Raw genomic sequence first — 17,979 nt, 5'->3', positions numbered from 1 at the left:
TTAGCTAAATTTCTACGGATCGGAGAATAATTCAAATTTATTGAATCAGTGATTAAAGTGCTTCCAAGTGTTTTTTTTTAAAGAAAAACAACCCGATTTTAATGGTTTCTATTTAAATTTTGTTTTATTTTTCTGTGTATGTACAACAACTTAGAACTAATTCGTTTCGGCAATAGTTAATAATAGACTTAAAGTTAATGGATGGAATGATTTAAGTTTACCACAAAAAAAACAACGGGCGGGCGTGTTCGTCTCTCTTGGTCTCTCTCAATCGTAATCTCGATTTTAAAAAATATACTAAAATTTTTAAGGGCAAACTAAAAGCTAAGAAGCTGTGGTGGTTGTTATCCTAAACGAAACTGACAAAAATATTTGCAAAAGAAAAGAAAAATCAAATTATTCTGTTTCATCCAAAACGCTAGGCTTACAAACAAATACTAATTCAAGTAGCAACTCTTACTCTATAAATAAAATACAAATTTGTCCTAGTATTTAGTCAGTTCCGTAAAGGGTTAATGTGTAAAGTGAGTGTTAAATTAGAGTATGGATTTGATGACGGCACTTCACATGGCCGTTTCCAGGGGCTGACTGTGACTTCGTCCGTTTGTTTGCAGTGGCTGCAGACCAGCCGATCCTCCGTCTCCATCGAAATCTGTTTCGAGCAGAGCCTCCGACTTGGAGCGGTGGTACTGATTGGTCAGTGGTGACGGTGTCGTTGGGGACGACTCCTCGGATGCGGTTTGGTAAACCGTCTTGGGACGCCGTTGCGCCGGTCCACCCGAGGGCGCCACATTTGGTGCGGCCGGTGGCTGTGCCAGTGGCCTCGGTGTCCGGTAATGTGATACTGGAGCTTTGCTACTCCTGACGGCAGTATAGTACGAGTCCGGACGTCGCATGTCCGCCGGTGTGGCCTGCTGACTACTGGGAACCGCAGGCGCTGGGCGGTACAGTGAAGACTCTGTGGAGTAGTTGAATTGATCTAGCTTTTGATCAAAGGGCAGGGAGTCGCCGCTGCTTCGGTGGGGCATGAAACTGCTGTGCGAGCTTCTTTGGTACTCGGGCAGGTTCTGTTTGAGTTCGCTAAGAAAGGCCAAACCGGGTTGGCCACGCCTTCCAGCCGGAGTGCCTCCCTCGGTTCGAAGTGGCAAGGTGCTCGCATTTCCATAGTAATCGGAACCACCCTCATCGATCTCCTGATCTGTGTGATGTATGATTGGCGTGTCCTCTGCCACACTGGTACTAATGGAATTGGCTCGCGTGTTACCACCGTAGGTGGAGTTATCCCGGAATCCTTCGTTGCGGTAGCTCAACTCAAAGGCGTCGGGCTCCAAGGCCGCAGCTGCAGCTGCAGCGGCTCTCGCCCTATGGCCACTCGCCTTGGAAATGGTGGCCACCTTGTGACTCTGATGATCCTGTGCAGGCTGTGCTGGTCTCAGGGCATTCTGATTCACGTACTCATTGTAGTGGGGCTTCTGTTCATAGCCCTCAAAGCTGCCAGCTTCCGAGCTCAACACACTTTTGTCCATGGAATCTATGGAACCATTGGCCACCATCTGCTTGTAGTCCTGACCCTTGGACAATGTTCCATTGCTGGACATATTCTGATTAGCGAAGAACCAAAATGGTTAACATAAAATTGAATAAAAATAAGGAAAGCAATCAAATAAAAATTAATTCATAATAAAATCAAGAGCAAATCATACATAATTGGGTCTTCTGCGAAGGGAACCCTGTGGATCGATGCTGTTCAAGCTGCGCAGACTTTGGCGAATGCTGTTTCTTCTCTGGAGTCGTTGGGTGTGTCGATGTTTTGATTTAGCGAACCAACAGAAGGCCACCAGGATCAGCAATATAATGGCAAGGACAAAGGCTGAGATAATACTGATGGCAAAGATGTCCGCTCGCCAGGATAGAGGATCAATGATAACCTGAAAGAAGACAGTTACTAACCAATATTCTAGTATTTCTTAAGTTTTTTTTACCCTGGGATCCGATTCGCAAATGAAACCGCGCTCCTTGTTGCAATCCTCGATTTCGATTTCCCCAAACACAAAGCTCGTGCAGCGATCTATGTGATTATAGTCCTGAATCCAAACCTTATCCGGATATTTCAGGTGTCGCATCTGGCTCTGCAAGTACTTCCATAGCGTAGTCTTATCGGTGCGTAGGAAGGGCATTGTGGAGTTCTCCGAGCGACAGAAGTCTCGAGCTTCGTGGAAAGTCATGGGAGCTCCCACGTAGATGAAGCAGGTGTCATGGACGAGTGCCCAACCTGGAGGACATTTACCATCCAGTATTGTCTCATTGTTCATTTGGAAGGGAACGGCTAAGACCTCCAGTAGCATAGGATCATCTGTTGGGAATTACAGAAAGCTATAGAGTTGTATTTAATCTATGGATTTAAGTACTTGCTCACCTGACTTATCTCTAATACGAGACTGAACGGAGATGCTATTATTATAGCTCCAATAATTGTGACGAGCGTCGATCTTAGAGCTCCAGGTTTCAAAGGTCCTAGTTAAGGAAATTTAGTATTAATGGCCACTTTACAAAATAGTTATATATATCTTACCTGTTTTCATAGTCAAAACTCAAACTACAGGTAGGAAAATTGTAGAAAATGAAATGGAATGAATAGAAAAAAATGAAATTAGAAATTAGATTTCCATTAAAAGACTAGTAGAATAGGCACAGCGAAATTGGAACAGTTTACAAATTATAATCATAAAGTTATAAAAAAGTAGGATTTTTTCATTTAGTATTTTAAACGAGAATAAAATTAATTACATGGAATTGTTGACTGTGAGCAGCTCATAGTCGTTTTCGTGGTTCTCGAAAATATTATCCACATATTGCTGGCCCGCCGTTCCGGCCACAATTGTTGCCCTGGTCATCCAGTTGGTAGCAAAATTCCTAAAAATAATATTTTAATAACGAGCACAGAGGTCAAACAAAGATTGTGACCCACCTGTAGAAACCATTGTGAGCCGTTGTCTGATAGATCTGCAATCGCACCTTTTCGAAGCCAGAAACCTCCATGATTCTTCCTCCCACATTGCTGTGCACATAGTTATAGCTAAAGTTGGATACCACTTGGCACAATCTTATCACATCCTCATAGCCAGCCATATTCTGGGCAAAGTAGTTGCGATAAAGCTCCACTTCCTGGTACGGCGAGGATTGTCTGCCTTCGACGAACAGAGCTGGACGATTGCGATTCCTCATGAAGAGATTGTGATGAACAAAGCCACGAAGTGAGGTGGCTGAACCTCGAGAATCAGCTCTAATCCGGAGACCACCTTGATTTTCTGTTACCAGGTTGTTCTGAGAATGAGATTAAGAAAGTTGTAGTCTTTGAATTGGATAGTAATGTTTCTTATAGACCTTACCATAAAATACAACGAATTCATGTTCTGCACATCCAAATTCAGAGCTGAAGCGCAGGTGGAGAAATTGCCATACAATTGTCGGCAATTCTTTTCTATCCGATTGCCAATTAAAGTCAAGGTGGGCGTGACCTCACCGGCGGAAGAGTAGGTAACCGCTCCTTTGATCGCACCTGAGATATGAGTATCTGTGATATTGTGCAAGGCATCGCGATCTGTGGAGTATTGCACGATTAAAATAAATATATATTTGGGATCACTCAAGTAGCTTACATTGACCCAAAGTGGAAATGGGCACAGTGACGACCTCGGCGATAAAACCATGTGTTTCGGGAGCACCACTGGCCACCAACTGGAGACTCATCGTTGGGCCCTTGGTCTTAAAGAACGATCTTTGATTATCCGTATCAGATTCGATTTTACCCAAATAGGTGGCAGTCACATTGTAGATATCACCGTCGTACAACTTGATAAAATCGGTTCTGCCATACAACTTGGAGTGATTGAACAAATTGGATTGCAGCAATCTGAAACCGATTGGCTTAGCTCGAAAAGCGGAGGTGAAGATCTTCACACAGTTCACTGGATTGTTGTCATATTTGTAGTAGATCAGCATGCGTTCTTCGATGGTCAGCACCTTTTGGGGATCGCAAATGTCCACAAGCGAGAAGAGCTTATATGGGAGATCCAACTTCTTCAAGGGCGTAAAACTAGATTCATCGCTATCACGGCCCTCGCCGCTCAGCGAAACAATGCTAATTCCGGTTCCCAAAGTATTGTTAATGTTGAGGTGATTCAAATTCAGTTTACCACTGGGTGCAATCATGTTTATGCCATGATTAGCCGAGTTTTCTATGCTCACCGAGGTTATGGATGGGTTCTTGTGAATGGCTTGAATGGCAGCGGCTTTGTGATTGTGCAGTATGCCTGCCTGCTCGATCCTGACGAACTCCAACTGACTGTCCCTCAGTGGCAACCGCGCATGTGACCTAGTGTTGTGCAAACGATGTTCATACTGGATTTCCTCGAACTTGGAGTTGGCGAATCTTATGCCACCCCAATAAACTTCATCGTCAGCAATGCCATTGCAGCTGACAAAGACGAATACATCGTCCCAACGGCATTCGTGGCGATGTCCATAAAGTTGACCATTCAATCGCTCTGCACAATCCTCCATTCTCTCCTCGTCACCTCGACACTCCAATGGTTGCACCCATGACCAAATTCGCGTCAGTGAGTTCGTGTGGAACTCTATCCTGCGATCATGACCATAGTAAACATTCAGAGGATCATAGCCCAGTTCGCGACAAACAACTTGGGCATTCCGCTCCGTGAATCTGCTGTCACAAATTGGAACCCACTGAAGAGTGGTGTGATTGAAGTACTCCAAAAAGCCCTCATTCAATCCGAACAATCCGTCGGCATCTCCTGTGCAGTTGTTGGCACTGGTGCACAGTCTTATGGAATCGAATTCGGTGAGCGGAGCACTCATATCCTCCAGAGCCCGTTTCTTGGGCTGAACATCGATCAGAGATTCCCTGGTGGCATTTCTAAAGGGCCTCATCACGATAGGTGATTCCCTGTATCCAATGGCCACTAGTGTACCCAAAACCAATATTCCCACGTTCGGTTCAAATTCCATGGTGACGCCATGGTTTATAGTCAAAGTTTTGCCGGGCATAACCGTAATATCAGAGGATATATAGTAGGGGGTACTCTGTTTCGTCAATAACAAGTCCTTATACACTCTACCACCTCTATAGGTGCTCAAATCTATCTCTTGATCTTGATTGAAGGGTACAACCACAGAAACACTGGCATCGTAGCTGTCTTCGATCAGGAATGGCTGATATATGACATCCGCATGGTCGTTCCAGTTGTCAAAGTCGAAAATCTTAGCCTCTATAAATGCGGTATCCTTGGTGCCCCACCAGTTTTCTCTTGCCTCAAAGTAGTTATTCAATCTGGCCGATCTCACACCGGCCACCAAATTATAGTCCATTTCATTTTCGGCTATCAGATTGCGATATAGTCGCACATTCTGGACTCCATCCAGTCGAATCACTGCGGTGGGTATTTTGTGTTGTTTCCGTATCCTTCTGGCCACTTTCATGTAATGATTCCTGTAGTTTGCCGTCATGGTAACAATATTATTTCCTTTGAAGCTGTTGAATTCGATGCTGGCAGGTACTTGTCCAATGATTTCACTTAGGGAATCTGCCTTGAAAAGCAGCACAAACTTGGCGTTATTCGACTCAAAACGATTGTTGTCGAAACGAAGTCGCTTTTCCATTCCATCTAGAGATATCAGAGCTCCAGGGCAGATGTTCTCTCTAAAGACATTGGAGGTTATATTGAAGACCGTATAGTGACCGGAAACGGAAATGCGGAAGTCGCGATTTCTTTGCCAGGTGCTGTTGCCGAAATAAATCGAATGGGTGAAGTTTTCGTTGTATTGCCACACGTATGGCAAAGACACCTGAAAAGGAAAAAAAGAAAGGTTAGCTAGAAAAGAAAATAGATCAATTTATATATTACCTGAAAACCTCCATGAGTATTCTGCTCAAATGTAGTATCCTGTATGACGTAATGGAACAGGTTGTTCGACGAGCGCAGATCCTTCGACATTTGTCGTATTCCAAGTCCATTTTGAGTGATTAGCGAACCATTGACATGAAGTGTAACCTCTGATAAGTTACTCGATATCACATCCCAGAATGGTGACCTTATAAGTATAGCTTCTCGTTCATTGTAGCTGAGCTCAGAGTTGATGAGCTTAATTGATTCGTTGGCTTTCCTCAAATAATACTCCCCATTGTCGCCTATGTAGCGATTGTAGTATATGCCCGTAATACCCCTCAAATTCTTTTGTATCTTCGTTGATCGAATGGTTAGAGTGGGCACAGCACCGCTGACAATGCGATTCCTTATGTTTTGCACTGGAGCTGTGACTGTGCTCAGCATCAAAACAGCTCCTCCCAAGGCCTGCAGGCCGCTTTCGTAGTAGATTATAATGCCATAACTGCTGCTGGTTACTGGGAATACGTTTAAGTCTCGCTTAACTTGCCACAGATCACTTCTAATATTCTCTGTCCTGGCATTCAGGATGTTTATGCTCTCTGTGGACAGATTGTGTATGGGATTCAAGAGCTGTATTCCGATGACATAGCCTGCCGGACATTGAACCACTATTTTGCGATTGATGTTTTGTCCCAGTAGCTCTTCAGTTCTTATGTACTTGTGTTCGAAGGTTCCCAAGTCGATATTGCTTATTTCGTGGGGCAAGAGGTAAGGATCGTAATCTGTATCGAAGGAATTGAAATCTGTGGCCATGTTAAACCATCCCCCGATTTCTTTTTGATCCAATGCTGATATCACGGCATCATGAGAAACACCACTGCCTTTGTTGTCCTTGATAATGGATCCTGAGACCCTGAAGTCCAGTTGTTTTAGACTAATTCCACTTCCCTTATTGCCAGAGAACTCCGAGTTTTTGATGTTGTTCACTGACTTGCCAGCATATATGTCGGCGTATATAATACCCAAACCGTCTTGCAGATTGTTCACGATTCTTACGTTTTCCAGATTGTGACGCGCATGATCCATCTGAACTGCGGGCTTAAAGGCATTGGTGGTATAATCGAAAAGTCCGGCCTTTTCCACAGTTAGATACTGTAGATCCGCCCTTTCGGCCAACATACTGAAACGAACACCAGCCCAGGCACCCTCATAGCACCTGAGACCCACATCGTTTTCATGGCTACAGGTGTTTTCGAACTCGTATTCAGCCCGGCACTTGGTCACGTCTCGATCCTGAAGTGTACACCTGACATTGGCCATCAAAATGTCCTCGGAAGTGCCAGCATTCGGTAATTGCGAGCGAAGTAGTCTCCAATCCTGGGGGTTCAGGGAGTAGCCCAATTGGTGGCAAACCAGAGCTGCATTCAGCACATTCCAGCCATAATCACATACTGTGCCCCATCGTCCCTTTAGGTATACCTGAAGTCTACCCTCATTGGCACCCGCTCCTCCGACCAGGCGAACTGGAACTCGAGGTACACCATCCGCGGGTATTACTTCCGTTTCCATATCTATGGCCTCGGTTTCGCTATCCAAATCGATGGTTTCCGTGTCATTTGATTCGCCCATAATTGTTTCCCGCTTCAAAGTGAAGAGTATATCATCGGGTCTGCGTCCTCTGGCTTCCAATTTTCCTGCCACCATCATTCCCACACTGGGTTCGAATTTGAGAGTGGTACCGGGTTGGAGTATGAGCTTACCACCAGGTCTGATATTGATGTCCTTGGTTACGGTATACGTTCCAGCTGGAACCATATCCTGGCCATCCACTTCGCCACCAATGACATCGCTTCCCTCGTGGAAAAATCGGGGAACCACAGTGGAAACCGTAATCATGGCAGTGGAACCTGGATTGGAGCTGTGCAACAGGTATGGTAGATAGTTTATTTTTGCCAGATTATAGCGATCGTTGCGATGGAAGAGACGAGCGTATATCTTGTTCTCATCCGTGTGACCCAGCCAATTGCAAGTGGCGTTGATGATCTTACTTTGATCAGTGAGTTGTGAGCCAATTTCATACATGGAATCCAGATTGTGCAGGATGTTCCGGAATATGTCAACATTACTTGATCCCACGACAACGGGCGCTGCCACTCGGGATCGCGGATTAAGTCGTCCAGCACCATCACTGCCCTCTGATCCTGCGATTAGAGGACCAAAAGCCTCCGTAATATTGTTACCTCTCACAAAGTTTCTCGTGAAGAGTATATACTGTACTTCAGCTCTGCTGTAGGGCGATAGGCCCAGGGAAACCACATGGACTCCGCTGTTTCTCATGAAGTAGTTACTCTGTATGATCAGCTTGACCGGGAAATAATTAAACTCCGGATATATGTAGTCGTTGTTGATGAACAAACAACCATAGGAACCAAAGCGGAACATATTGTATTCGATGCGTCCTTGAAGATTCAAAGCTGGGCTCAGATATATGGAGTTCGCCTGGGAGTATTTAAACTGATTATGTCCTAGCTGAAGTTGCATGTTGGGTCGTCCATTGGCAGTGGCTTGGTAGCAGGATTCAATGAATATATCATTTTGTTGACTACCGTTGAAGCTGTTTCCCGTGACGTTCACCCAAATGGGACGACAGAAGTTGCCGTGGAAAACTCCAGTCTCCAGGTTACCGCCGATTTGCGAGTATTCAACCACGCTGGTTTGGTTAAAGGGTATGTACTCCATTCGATTTACGTCCGATGTGTGATTCAGCCAAGTGGCTACGCCATATCCCTTGTTGGCAGTCAAGGCCGATCTGGAGATGTTTCGATTGCCACCGTAATAGGTGATGTTAACGCCAGCGCCATTGTTGAAGCTTATGTTGGAGCTGGTTATGTTCACGTCTCCAGCTCCACTCGTCACATGGACTCCTGCCACATGGCCGTTTCCGGAAACGGAGCTACTGTGCACATGCAGCTTGGATCTTATATTGTCGATGGCAACACCACGACCTCCATTATCCTCCACCGTGGATTGCGATACCTTAAGATCGTAGGCCACCGAGTCGCCGGACGTCATCCGGAAGAAACCATTTAGCTCCTGCCTGGCATCCGCTCGTATCCTCACAAACATTTTCTCCCTCGTTGAGGTGACACTTTGGGGCCTCGTAAAATTCCTGGCCTTCCATTCGAACAGCAGACGATCGTTTGTCGAGGCTCCATCGTAAATTTCCACTGTGGCAGTTTCGTTTTGCATCAGGACAAAGTTCTCGAAATGGAGGGTAAGTAGATATCCTGGTCGTGTGAAGAAGTACTTGCCACACTCCTTGCTAGATCCTGAGTAATATTTCTGCGTGAAGGACAGCGAAATGGGATAAGTTTGCCCCGACGTTGTGGGCAGAGTGCAAAAGTCATATATGCTGGCACGATCCTTCCTTTCCGTACCCCTCAAATCGTGTCCCACATATTTGATACCATCTCCAGCGTTATCCACGATGGAGCATCCATCCAATTGCACTGCGCCTTGACTCGAATTGACGAAGACTCCAATGCCATTGCATTTCCTCACGGTGACATTTTGTAGCTGGAATCCTGCCCAGGGACGTGTGCTATTGAATCCCGTGTAGGCCGAGTGACTGATCACCACGTGCTCCATTTGTGGAGGTAATCCTTGGACTTCCACCGCCGACTTGGCACTGAATCCTTTGCCACTTCCTGCCCTTATGATGTCCACATATTTCAGACGTGACTCCGATTGCGCCGCATAAACGATATTATCCCTGCCCAGAGCCTTTGTGGATGGCGCATTATCGAAGTATATGCCTCGCCAATGGCCCAAAGTTTCGGAATGAACAGGCAGACATTGAATTCCCAAATCATTGTGATAATCACACGCACCAGCTCCCATTTGTCGGGAGGTCCAAGCGCAATCCTGAAGACTTCCTTCGCCACCTTTGCACTTGGGCTGCTCGTACAGGAGACGGGGATAATATCCTGGCGTTCGCTCCACCCAATTCCAGAATCTGCCGCCTCTGTAGCCCAGCTGCTTACAAGCCACTCCATAATCCGCCAATGTCCAACTGTTCAAGGAAAACATAAAATAAATAAGAGAGTGATTCTCGGCATTTAGCTTTACTCACTTTCTGGAATTGGAGCAAACCGATCGCCATGCACCCTTGTGGAAAAGCTGCAGTCTGCCCTCCACTGGAGTGGGTCCATCCACTAGTCGGATGCCCTTCTCTTGGTCATCGGGCAGCTCCAGTTTGTAGTTGGCCGTGTTGCTCTGGGATCTCAACACAATTCTGGAGGTTGGTGTGCCCTAAAAGGTATAATAAAATGTAATACTAATTAAAAATGCATAGCTGATTGCTTAATTCACAAAGCGGTTCATTAACATCCAAGAGAATATAGATTTCAAAAAGAAAATATTTCTTAATTATAATTTCTGCGTTTCTTATGGTTGAATTTCACTTCAACTTTGTTTTCCTCACGTAGCATGCAATTATTTTCGTTTTCAATTATGATATCTTCTCGCCACTTGGCCTTCGTTTGCCAATGAAAATCGACATGAAAAATACATAGTATTTGTTATTTTCGAGGCAATTGGGGCATCAATTAACACCTATGCAACGAAGATCTCCAAACGAAGAGTCGCCCACTGCCGCAAAGCAGTTTTATTTAATTAACAGCAAGGCGGTGTGACCTCTTAACCCTTGTGAGACCATGACTAACTTATGTTTTGCATATTCCAAAAAAAAGTGTAAAATTTCGAGAGCTTAGAACTGGCTTAAGAGTTTGACAAAGCTAATTTAATCATTTCCCTTTCGGTCTGTGGTATTGTCAATTATGCCACTCCGACATTCACTTAAATCTAATTAACCCTCGGTGACCCCCTGACCGCTGATTAAGTGACTACAAAAGCTAAGAACAGAGCGGAACATGTAAAGTGCGCGTCATAATTGAGAGGAAGTCAACTGAACTTGGCTGACCCAATTATGGGGTTAAAGATGGAGCAGGTCCTAACCTACCACATACTCTGTTATGGCATCCATGTGGATGTGCATTCCATATGAAATGCGTTATCTCCCCTTCTCAACGATGTGTAAATCAGACAATTGTAATCTTATCATTGCTATAAAGTCAACAATGAGGGAACTTCGGTACGAAGCTTTTGTGTGGAGCTTATCAGTTAGTAAGATTACTCATAGGGCACCCTCAACGGCTGATAGCAACAGGTGCCGCTTAATCATTCGCAAATATCCAACAGGTGTAGGCCGAAAAATTACTTCAGACCACGAAATTACTCTATATTAATCGAACTATTTGCCTTAATGGATTTCAAATAATTATTTATTTTTAATTGTTTTAGTTGTGGCATTAAAAACTGGCTATAATTTGTGCTTATCATTATTGCCATGAGAGATTTCATTACGAATATTGTTTGTCGTTTCCCAAGCTCATCATAATATTATGATTTCATTAGGGCTATTATTAGTGCCATTTCCTAAGCTAATTTCATACCCTCTAATTGAGTTTCACCCTTAGTGAATCAGGCTCAAGTTACTAAAAGGACATATAGAGCATATTTGGATATATATATTTCATGTACAAACTGCTGCATTTAATAGGATTTCCCAAGTTAAGTTTCTAGGGTTTCTCCCCGTCAATCATGCTCAAGTTACTGCCAGCTTTTCCGAATGTGCCACAATGAATTTTCCCCATTAGGATTTTCCGGACTTACCACCGCCTGCAGGACGCCGTTGATTTTGAGTCCTTTGGTGGGGACGAATTCGATGGTAACACCCGGTTCGATGGTCAAACGGGCTCCACGCAGGACCTCGATATCGTCGCGTGCCAAGTAAGGACTCTCGCTGCGCCGCAGGATTCGGTCGCTGAGGATTTCGCCGCCTTGCAGCTCGGTGTACGACGCAGATGACGTCATCGATGGGGTGGAACCTTGTGGCGCCACGGTGACGTCTGCGCCGGAATGTCGGGTAGCTGGCAAAAGTTGGGTGGCGCCATCGAGACTGGCGAACTCGATGTCATTATCCTGCAGCAGTTCCACCTCTTTGGAGTCCTCCGTTTGCCGACTTTCTTGGCTCCAAGCCAAGTGGGTCGAAAAAGCCAGCGTTACGAGCAGCCATAAACATATGCTGCCCCATTTTGGATCCCTGTGGCGTTTACTTTTTCGCTGGCTGTTGGTTTTATGATGTTGCAGCTTCATTTGTGCATCGTTTTCGTATCACTTTTCGTTGTCGTTAAATTTGGTTTATCTCTGCTTTCAATTAATTACTTCACTAACGGTTTTTATTACACATTCGCCATGGCAGTTTCGTGATTATTTAACAGCTGTTTGGAGGAAAAGGTTTAATTAATTTAGATATTAATAGTTTTATGTTTGGTTAAAAATTTCGAGTTTTTCACGTTACATGTATTTTACAAAATAATATAAATTAAAAAAATTTTGTTTGAAGCACATTTCTTATTCACTTGAAAGAATTTAAATGTATTTATTAATATTTTAACGCCTTAAAAACACTTTTATTTCATTTTTTAGCTTTATTTTTTAGACAGTGTTGTAGTTTCACTTGTTGGCCTTGTTTTGGAAAAAAGGGGTAAACCCTTTCAACAGTTTTAATTGTTTTCAATGCACTTTTCTGTTATTTATCAACTATTGTTGCTTTTTCAACACCCAAATCTTGAATATCTCGAGATTTCCCAATAGAAACATGAGAATTTTGGTTGGCTTCATTGTTAACAAAACTTTGTGATAAGCCAACAAGAGAACGGGCCCAAAAAACGCGTCAGAAAACAACAACAGAACTTCTACCACAACGCACACACATACACATACATATCAGCTTTTAGATTTTTCTGTTTTGACTTTTTCCAATTTTCCCATATAAACACGTCCGTACGCAAAGAACCGTTAGCAACGACTGAAAAACCGAGCGGGTTTAGTACATTGTATTACCCACAGACAGAGCGAGATAGAGTGATTCAAAGAATGGCTGAGGAAAAGAGAGCGGCCGATGAACAACAATAACAAAAGAAATGAGACAAGCAAACAACAATATGTTAAATATTGGGGAGTTGTTGTTGGAATTCCCCCACTTTAGTAAAATAACTGTAAATGTGGAGAGAGAGTGAGAGAGGGAGTGAGAGCGACGCACGCACCGCAAGTTCGTGTTTTTCACCAAGTTTTCTTTTATTTTCCTTCGGTTACGTGTGCGTAGTAAGAAGAAAGAAGAAAGCATTTCCACCTTCGACTTATAGACTTTACCAAAACTTTCCCCCACCCTCACTTTGCACTGCGAGAAAATATACTAACTGAGGATCATTAAAAACCTGACAACGTAACTTTTTTATAAATAATATAATATGAAGTTGGAATTGTAATTATAAGCAGTCAAAATATGTTGTTCATAATAAAGTCTAAGAATTCAAAGAACGTTTTCTTCTGTGCACCCCCAACATTCTTGATAACCAACATTTTAAATTTATCGAATATGCAAAGCAGCTTTATGGGGCGGGGTTTTTGAGGATAGGGGGAGGAAGCAGGGGCAACGGTGCGTGTGTGGATTGTATCTTGTATCTGGTATATGACGGTCGATGGATGTGACTCAACTGCAACGCTGAATGTTGTTTTTGTGGTTGCCGTGACTGCATTTGAAGTGCATTCAAAAGTTTATTGTCTGCCGCTTAATGGGTTTATTAACTTTAGTTCGGTTTGGTCTGCGCTTTGTCATTCTGCGCCTCTCATAAGTTAAGTGAACGCACTAAAAGTGGGCCTATCACTAAAATGGCATTAACCTCGATACGCAGCAAAAGTATTTCATTCTGTTACAGTTCAAGTTCTTGAAAAAGTTTCGCTCTAATTTATTGCATTAAATGATTAGATAAGAGTGAGAATAAGTTGACTGCAAAAAGATTATTCACTAAAAAAAGTTATGTATCGTTGAAAAAAGTAAAATATTATTCAAAAGGTTTGTTTTTAATCAGAGTACATTCTAAATCTGTGAAATTCAATTCCCCAGCCGTTTTCTAGTTTTATTGAGCTTTCTCTGAATGGTTCGGTGCCGTGAAAGGGATTTCCCGCTGTGCAGCTGTTTTTCGGCCAATTTTACAGCAATTTAATTTAGTTTCCGTTCTACCGAAGAGTTCAACAACCCTCTGAACTAATGTTGTTAGAATAATGCCAATTGCCTAAACAATTTTATGCTCATTTGAGGTCTCGTTATTGACCAATTATTTATGATGTACCCAAACATGTAGAATTTGTTAGTCACTTGCCGGCTTCAATGATCGTTGCATGACTAAGACTACCCACACACGTAAAGTATCTCTCTATCGTACGAGTATCTCTCATGATGATGCTATACGTTAATAAGCTTGACCAGCAAGCTTGCATTCCCATAACCAATAATACTAAAAAATACACAAGTATTTTGGAAAAAAAAACTATCCTGTTTCCTTCAGTCTTAAAAACCTGTTGCTTTGTTATTAAATGTTATCTATGGGATTTTATAATGCACCGGGAATGTCTGTAGTCTTTGTTTGGACTTTCCTTATCTACACCAAATGATTGATAATGCCCCACTTCCTCTTACGTATGCGAAAATGTTCTTTTAATTCGCCTTTTTTCACGTTTTTATAGCCAACCTGTTGTAACCAGAATGGCAACGCGTCATCGGCTTCTATATTCAATTGCCAGTCGAATGACTAATGCGGAACGGAAGTAACAGAGGAACTCCGAGAGGAACTAGTGTGTAGGGGACAACCTGTCTACGGTGAGGGGATAAAAGGGAGCAAAGGGAGCAAAGCGGCATTAAACAAGTGCAACCAACGTTGCGGCTCGCTGAACGCATCAACTTAAAAGTTGCAGTTGCAGTTTATTGGCCACAAACCAACGCAAAAAAAAAGGAAAAATAAAACTAAAAACTGCCGTAGATGGGGCAATTAGTTGTTGCCAAGAAAGCGTGCAGAAATGGTAAGAAACAGAGCAACAGAGCTAACAGAATTTTCGAATCAATCTTTATACTCCGCTGATTTTCTTTCCAGTCAGAACTCTATATAGAGAAATCTAAAAAACCATATTGGCCACCTTTAAAGTGGTAAAATCTTCTTAGATCCCCTTAAGTATTTCAACAAATCATGTATCACAAATCTTTTTTTGAAAGAATCTTAACTTCATTTTTCATTGCACTAAATGCCATTGAATTTGCACATAGACCACCTATTTTTAAGTGGAACACACTCGTATATTTGATTCTTTTGCTCCAGAATCCTATTACTTTTAAGCCATCATTTAATGCGCGTCTTGTATGTTTTCTTTGTGTACTCCACTCGGCGTTTCACAGTATTGGTGTGTTTGGTAATACTTTTTTTGGTAGTGCCACCAACACAACCTCACTTTTTGGCCAAAAGCTTTGGCTTTTCACTCGGAGTTTTCTTGAAAACTATCCATTTAGACACTATTTTATCACAGATATGCGGTTTTATATCTTGAGCTATTATATGGGGCGTTTGAATTACGATCTTTTAGCTTTTCGGAAGCGACGCTTATTGCATTTAAGGCGCGGTCAGCCAGCGATCACTCACACTCTGAAGAACCGACTGTACGTATACGTGACAGCCAAGAGAAGAAACAACAAAGCACCGTTGAGATCAATAAGTTACTGCGGCCAAGCGTTGTTTTTCCCCGATCAAGCGCACACGTCCAACAGCGAACACCTTCTGAACCGAACTGAGTGCCGTCGCAAAGCTGAAAAACTGAATAAACTGAACGATGAGCGACACAGAGCGCACTGAGTTCACAAGAGAGGAGCCGTCATTCAAAGTGGCCAGGTAAACCCATCTGGCCCCAAAGACCCGAAGCTTTCGGCTTTTGGAGCGGGTGAGCAGCGTTACTGTCTCTGAAATATCTCAGTTGCCTTGGCCGAAATGCTAAATGTGGCCCATGCAGTGGCCAAAGCTTCGGGTTCGAGCTGCACACTATTTCGTGCAGAAAGTCACACGCAAATGGGGATAAACAACTGGCTTAAAGCTATAATTATTTGCAAAAATTTAGTTTAAATAATTAAAAAACAATATTTAAGCATATTTCATATGCATTTATGTGTATAGAAGCTTTGAGATTCAATCTTGAAAGTATGGCAAATTATATCCTCTTTTCACTTCGCTTTAAGAATCTCCCAGTTTCTTTCTAGTTCCCATTGCTACACTTTCTTTGAAGACTTCAAGGACTTCTGAAGAAACTATGTTTTTTTAAATTTTTTTTTAAATACTAGATTCTATTGACCGTTGTAATACATAAAATACCAAAGTATTTCAAGTCCCCCGAATTTTAATAAATATAAAAGAAAGGAGTGAAAGGATAAAAAGGAAAGAGCGTGGCCTCACTGGCGCCACGTGCTATTTTTATGTACTAACTTTTCGAGGCGCTTTCATTATCACGGCGAGATCGGGAACTACAAAATCACGAAAGACTGTCACAGTGGCGCCAGCTGATGCTGCGCCGAAAGTTGGTACTAAAAATAAGATCTAAAACAGCGCCCTCTAGTCAGTCGTAGTGCGAAGTCTTGGGCGCATTTATTATTCGAGTTCGAAAAAATTCAAATGTCTTTGAAATAAAATAATTTAACAATAAGCCATAAACTATTTCTTTAACTGCAGTATGATTGTAATTTGGAACACGTGTGCGTTGTTGAAGGGTGGTTTTTTAACGGGTGGTCATCATGTTGGTGAACTCCTCGAAATTAATGTGATTATCCTGATCTAAATCGTACTCGCGTATCATCTCTTCCAGCTCGTCGTCTTCCAATTTCTCACCAAGTGCCATGAAGACAGCCCTCAACTCGGTAGTAGAGATATACCCATTGTTCTCCTTATCAAAAACGCGAAATGCATCGCGCAGCTCCTCCTCCTTATTTGTATCGTGCATCTTGCGCAGAATCACATTGCAAAACTCCTCCTTCGCAATGGATCCGTTTCCATCAGAGTCCACCTCGTTTATCAAGGACTGAACCTCCGCTTCGTTGGGCTGTCGACCTAATGCTCGGATTACCTGTGCCAATTCCTTCGATGTGATGGCACCTTCGTTATCCTTGTCCAATACTCTATAGATATTCTTGATCAGGTCCTGCTCTTCAGTAGACAATTCCTCCATTATGCTTTATATTATCGCAACAAGAATATTATTATTATGCTTGTAGGTTTACTTTTTTGATAGGGCTTGATAATCAGTTGAGGGTGATAGGCTTTGAAGGGGCTCTACGATTGAGAATTGTTATTCAAAACATTCAAATTCCCAAATATTTTGGAAAAAAAGACACTAAGAGTAAGCCTTGGCTCTTTTATAGATATTAAAAAATCTGCGTGCTACATGAAATTCATAAACTTTTAATGCAGATAAAGGCATTAAAAGAGCATTCTCACGCACAGTTTGGCAAACAAATCACGTGCTTTCCTGGACCCAAATGATATCATCTGGCGGAGAAACTCTTCGGCTTTACGCGAATTATTTTATAGTTGAACCAGAAATTGATGTCATCGGTGGGGGTAAAAAATGGGCGCCCAATCCGCCCAGTGAGGAAATTCCAGGAAGCCGGGCAACTCCAACTGGCGGTGATGACAATTTGCGTGGCATTTTAATTGAACTTTCTACGTGTTCGAGTGGTGTACTTTGATTTGAGCCCCATCCACCGATTTTTCGTCGATTTGAGTCAATGTTAAAGGCGTTGCCACAAACCGCAAACTGTCGTGTCTAGGAGGTCGGGGAGGGGCTTGGGGGCTGGGGCCTCGAAACGTGCCTGAAGTATTATTACCGCCGTCTGTGATTGATGGCCTCATGCGAGTGAGTCAGTGGATTTTTATAACTCTACGCAGATCCCTTCCTTTCAATCAAGCGGCAAAAAATCTGGACATCGATCTCTCCGATATTAGCTAACTTCATTTCAACTTAACTGCCCAGAGTGCTTTGAATAAAGTGGATTTGAGGCGGAGCCTTGGGATTCTTGGTCAGACAAAGTCGATTTTTTTAGATCATACTTCAATGAAGATCCCACCCAAACAAATTACAG

General features: G+C 43.0%; 2 protein-coding genes across 4 annotated transcripts; both read right to left on the bottom strand.

Moving 5' to 3' along the window:
• Positions 1-96: 96 nt before the first annotated feature.
• Positions 97-15,696, bottom strand: LOC6730918 (protein bark beetle). 3 transcript variants are annotated; one of them, XM_016179514.3, is made up of 13 exons: positions 15,500-15,695; positions 11,640-12,247; positions 10,039-10,217; positions 5,925-9,978; positions 3,660-5,865; positions 3,390-3,601; positions 2,969-3,324; positions 2,788-2,913; positions 2,573-2,596; positions 2,417-2,514; positions 1,983-2,353; positions 1,704-1,928; positions 97-1,601 (listed from the first exon to the last, which is right to left on the bottom strand). In XM_016179514.3, exons 2-13 carry the CDS (start codon positions 12,120-12,122, stop codon positions 564-566), a joined length of 9,372 nt encoding a protein of 3,123 aa, XP_016023365.1. In that variant the 5' UTR covers positions 12,123-12,247; positions 15,500-15,695; the 3' UTR covers positions 97-563. The 3 variants fall into 3 exon arrangements, with proteins under 3 accessions (XP_016023365.1, XP_044778264.1, XP_016023367.1); XM_044922329.1 differs by lacking the exon at positions 15,500-15,695 and adding an exon at positions 12,753-12,830; XM_016179516.3 differs by lacking the exon at positions 2,573-2,596 and having other exon boundaries at positions 15,500-15,696.
• A 751-nt stretch (positions 15,697-16,447) lies between these two features.
• On the bottom strand, positions 16,448-17,178 carry LOC6730917 (neo-calmodulin). Its single transcript, XM_039291483.1, has one exon. The coding sequence runs from the start codon at positions 17,064-17,066 to the stop codon at positions 16,620-16,622; it is 447 nt and encodes a 148-aa protein (XP_039147417.1). The 5' UTR covers positions 17,067-17,178; the 3' UTR covers positions 16,448-16,619.
• Positions 17,179-17,979: the final 801 nt, after the last annotated feature.

Source organism: Drosophila simulans, chromosome 2L (assembly GCF_016746395.2).
Source record: "Drosophila simulans strain w501 chromosome 2L, Prin_Dsim_3.1, whole genome shotgun sequence".
In the NCBI taxonomy this organism is placed as follows: domain Eukaryota; kingdom Metazoa; phylum Arthropoda; class Insecta; order Diptera; family Drosophilidae; genus Drosophila; species Drosophila simulans.
Note: the sequence above shows the minus strand (reverse complement) of the source record. Positions and strands in the feature narration are given on the sequence as shown.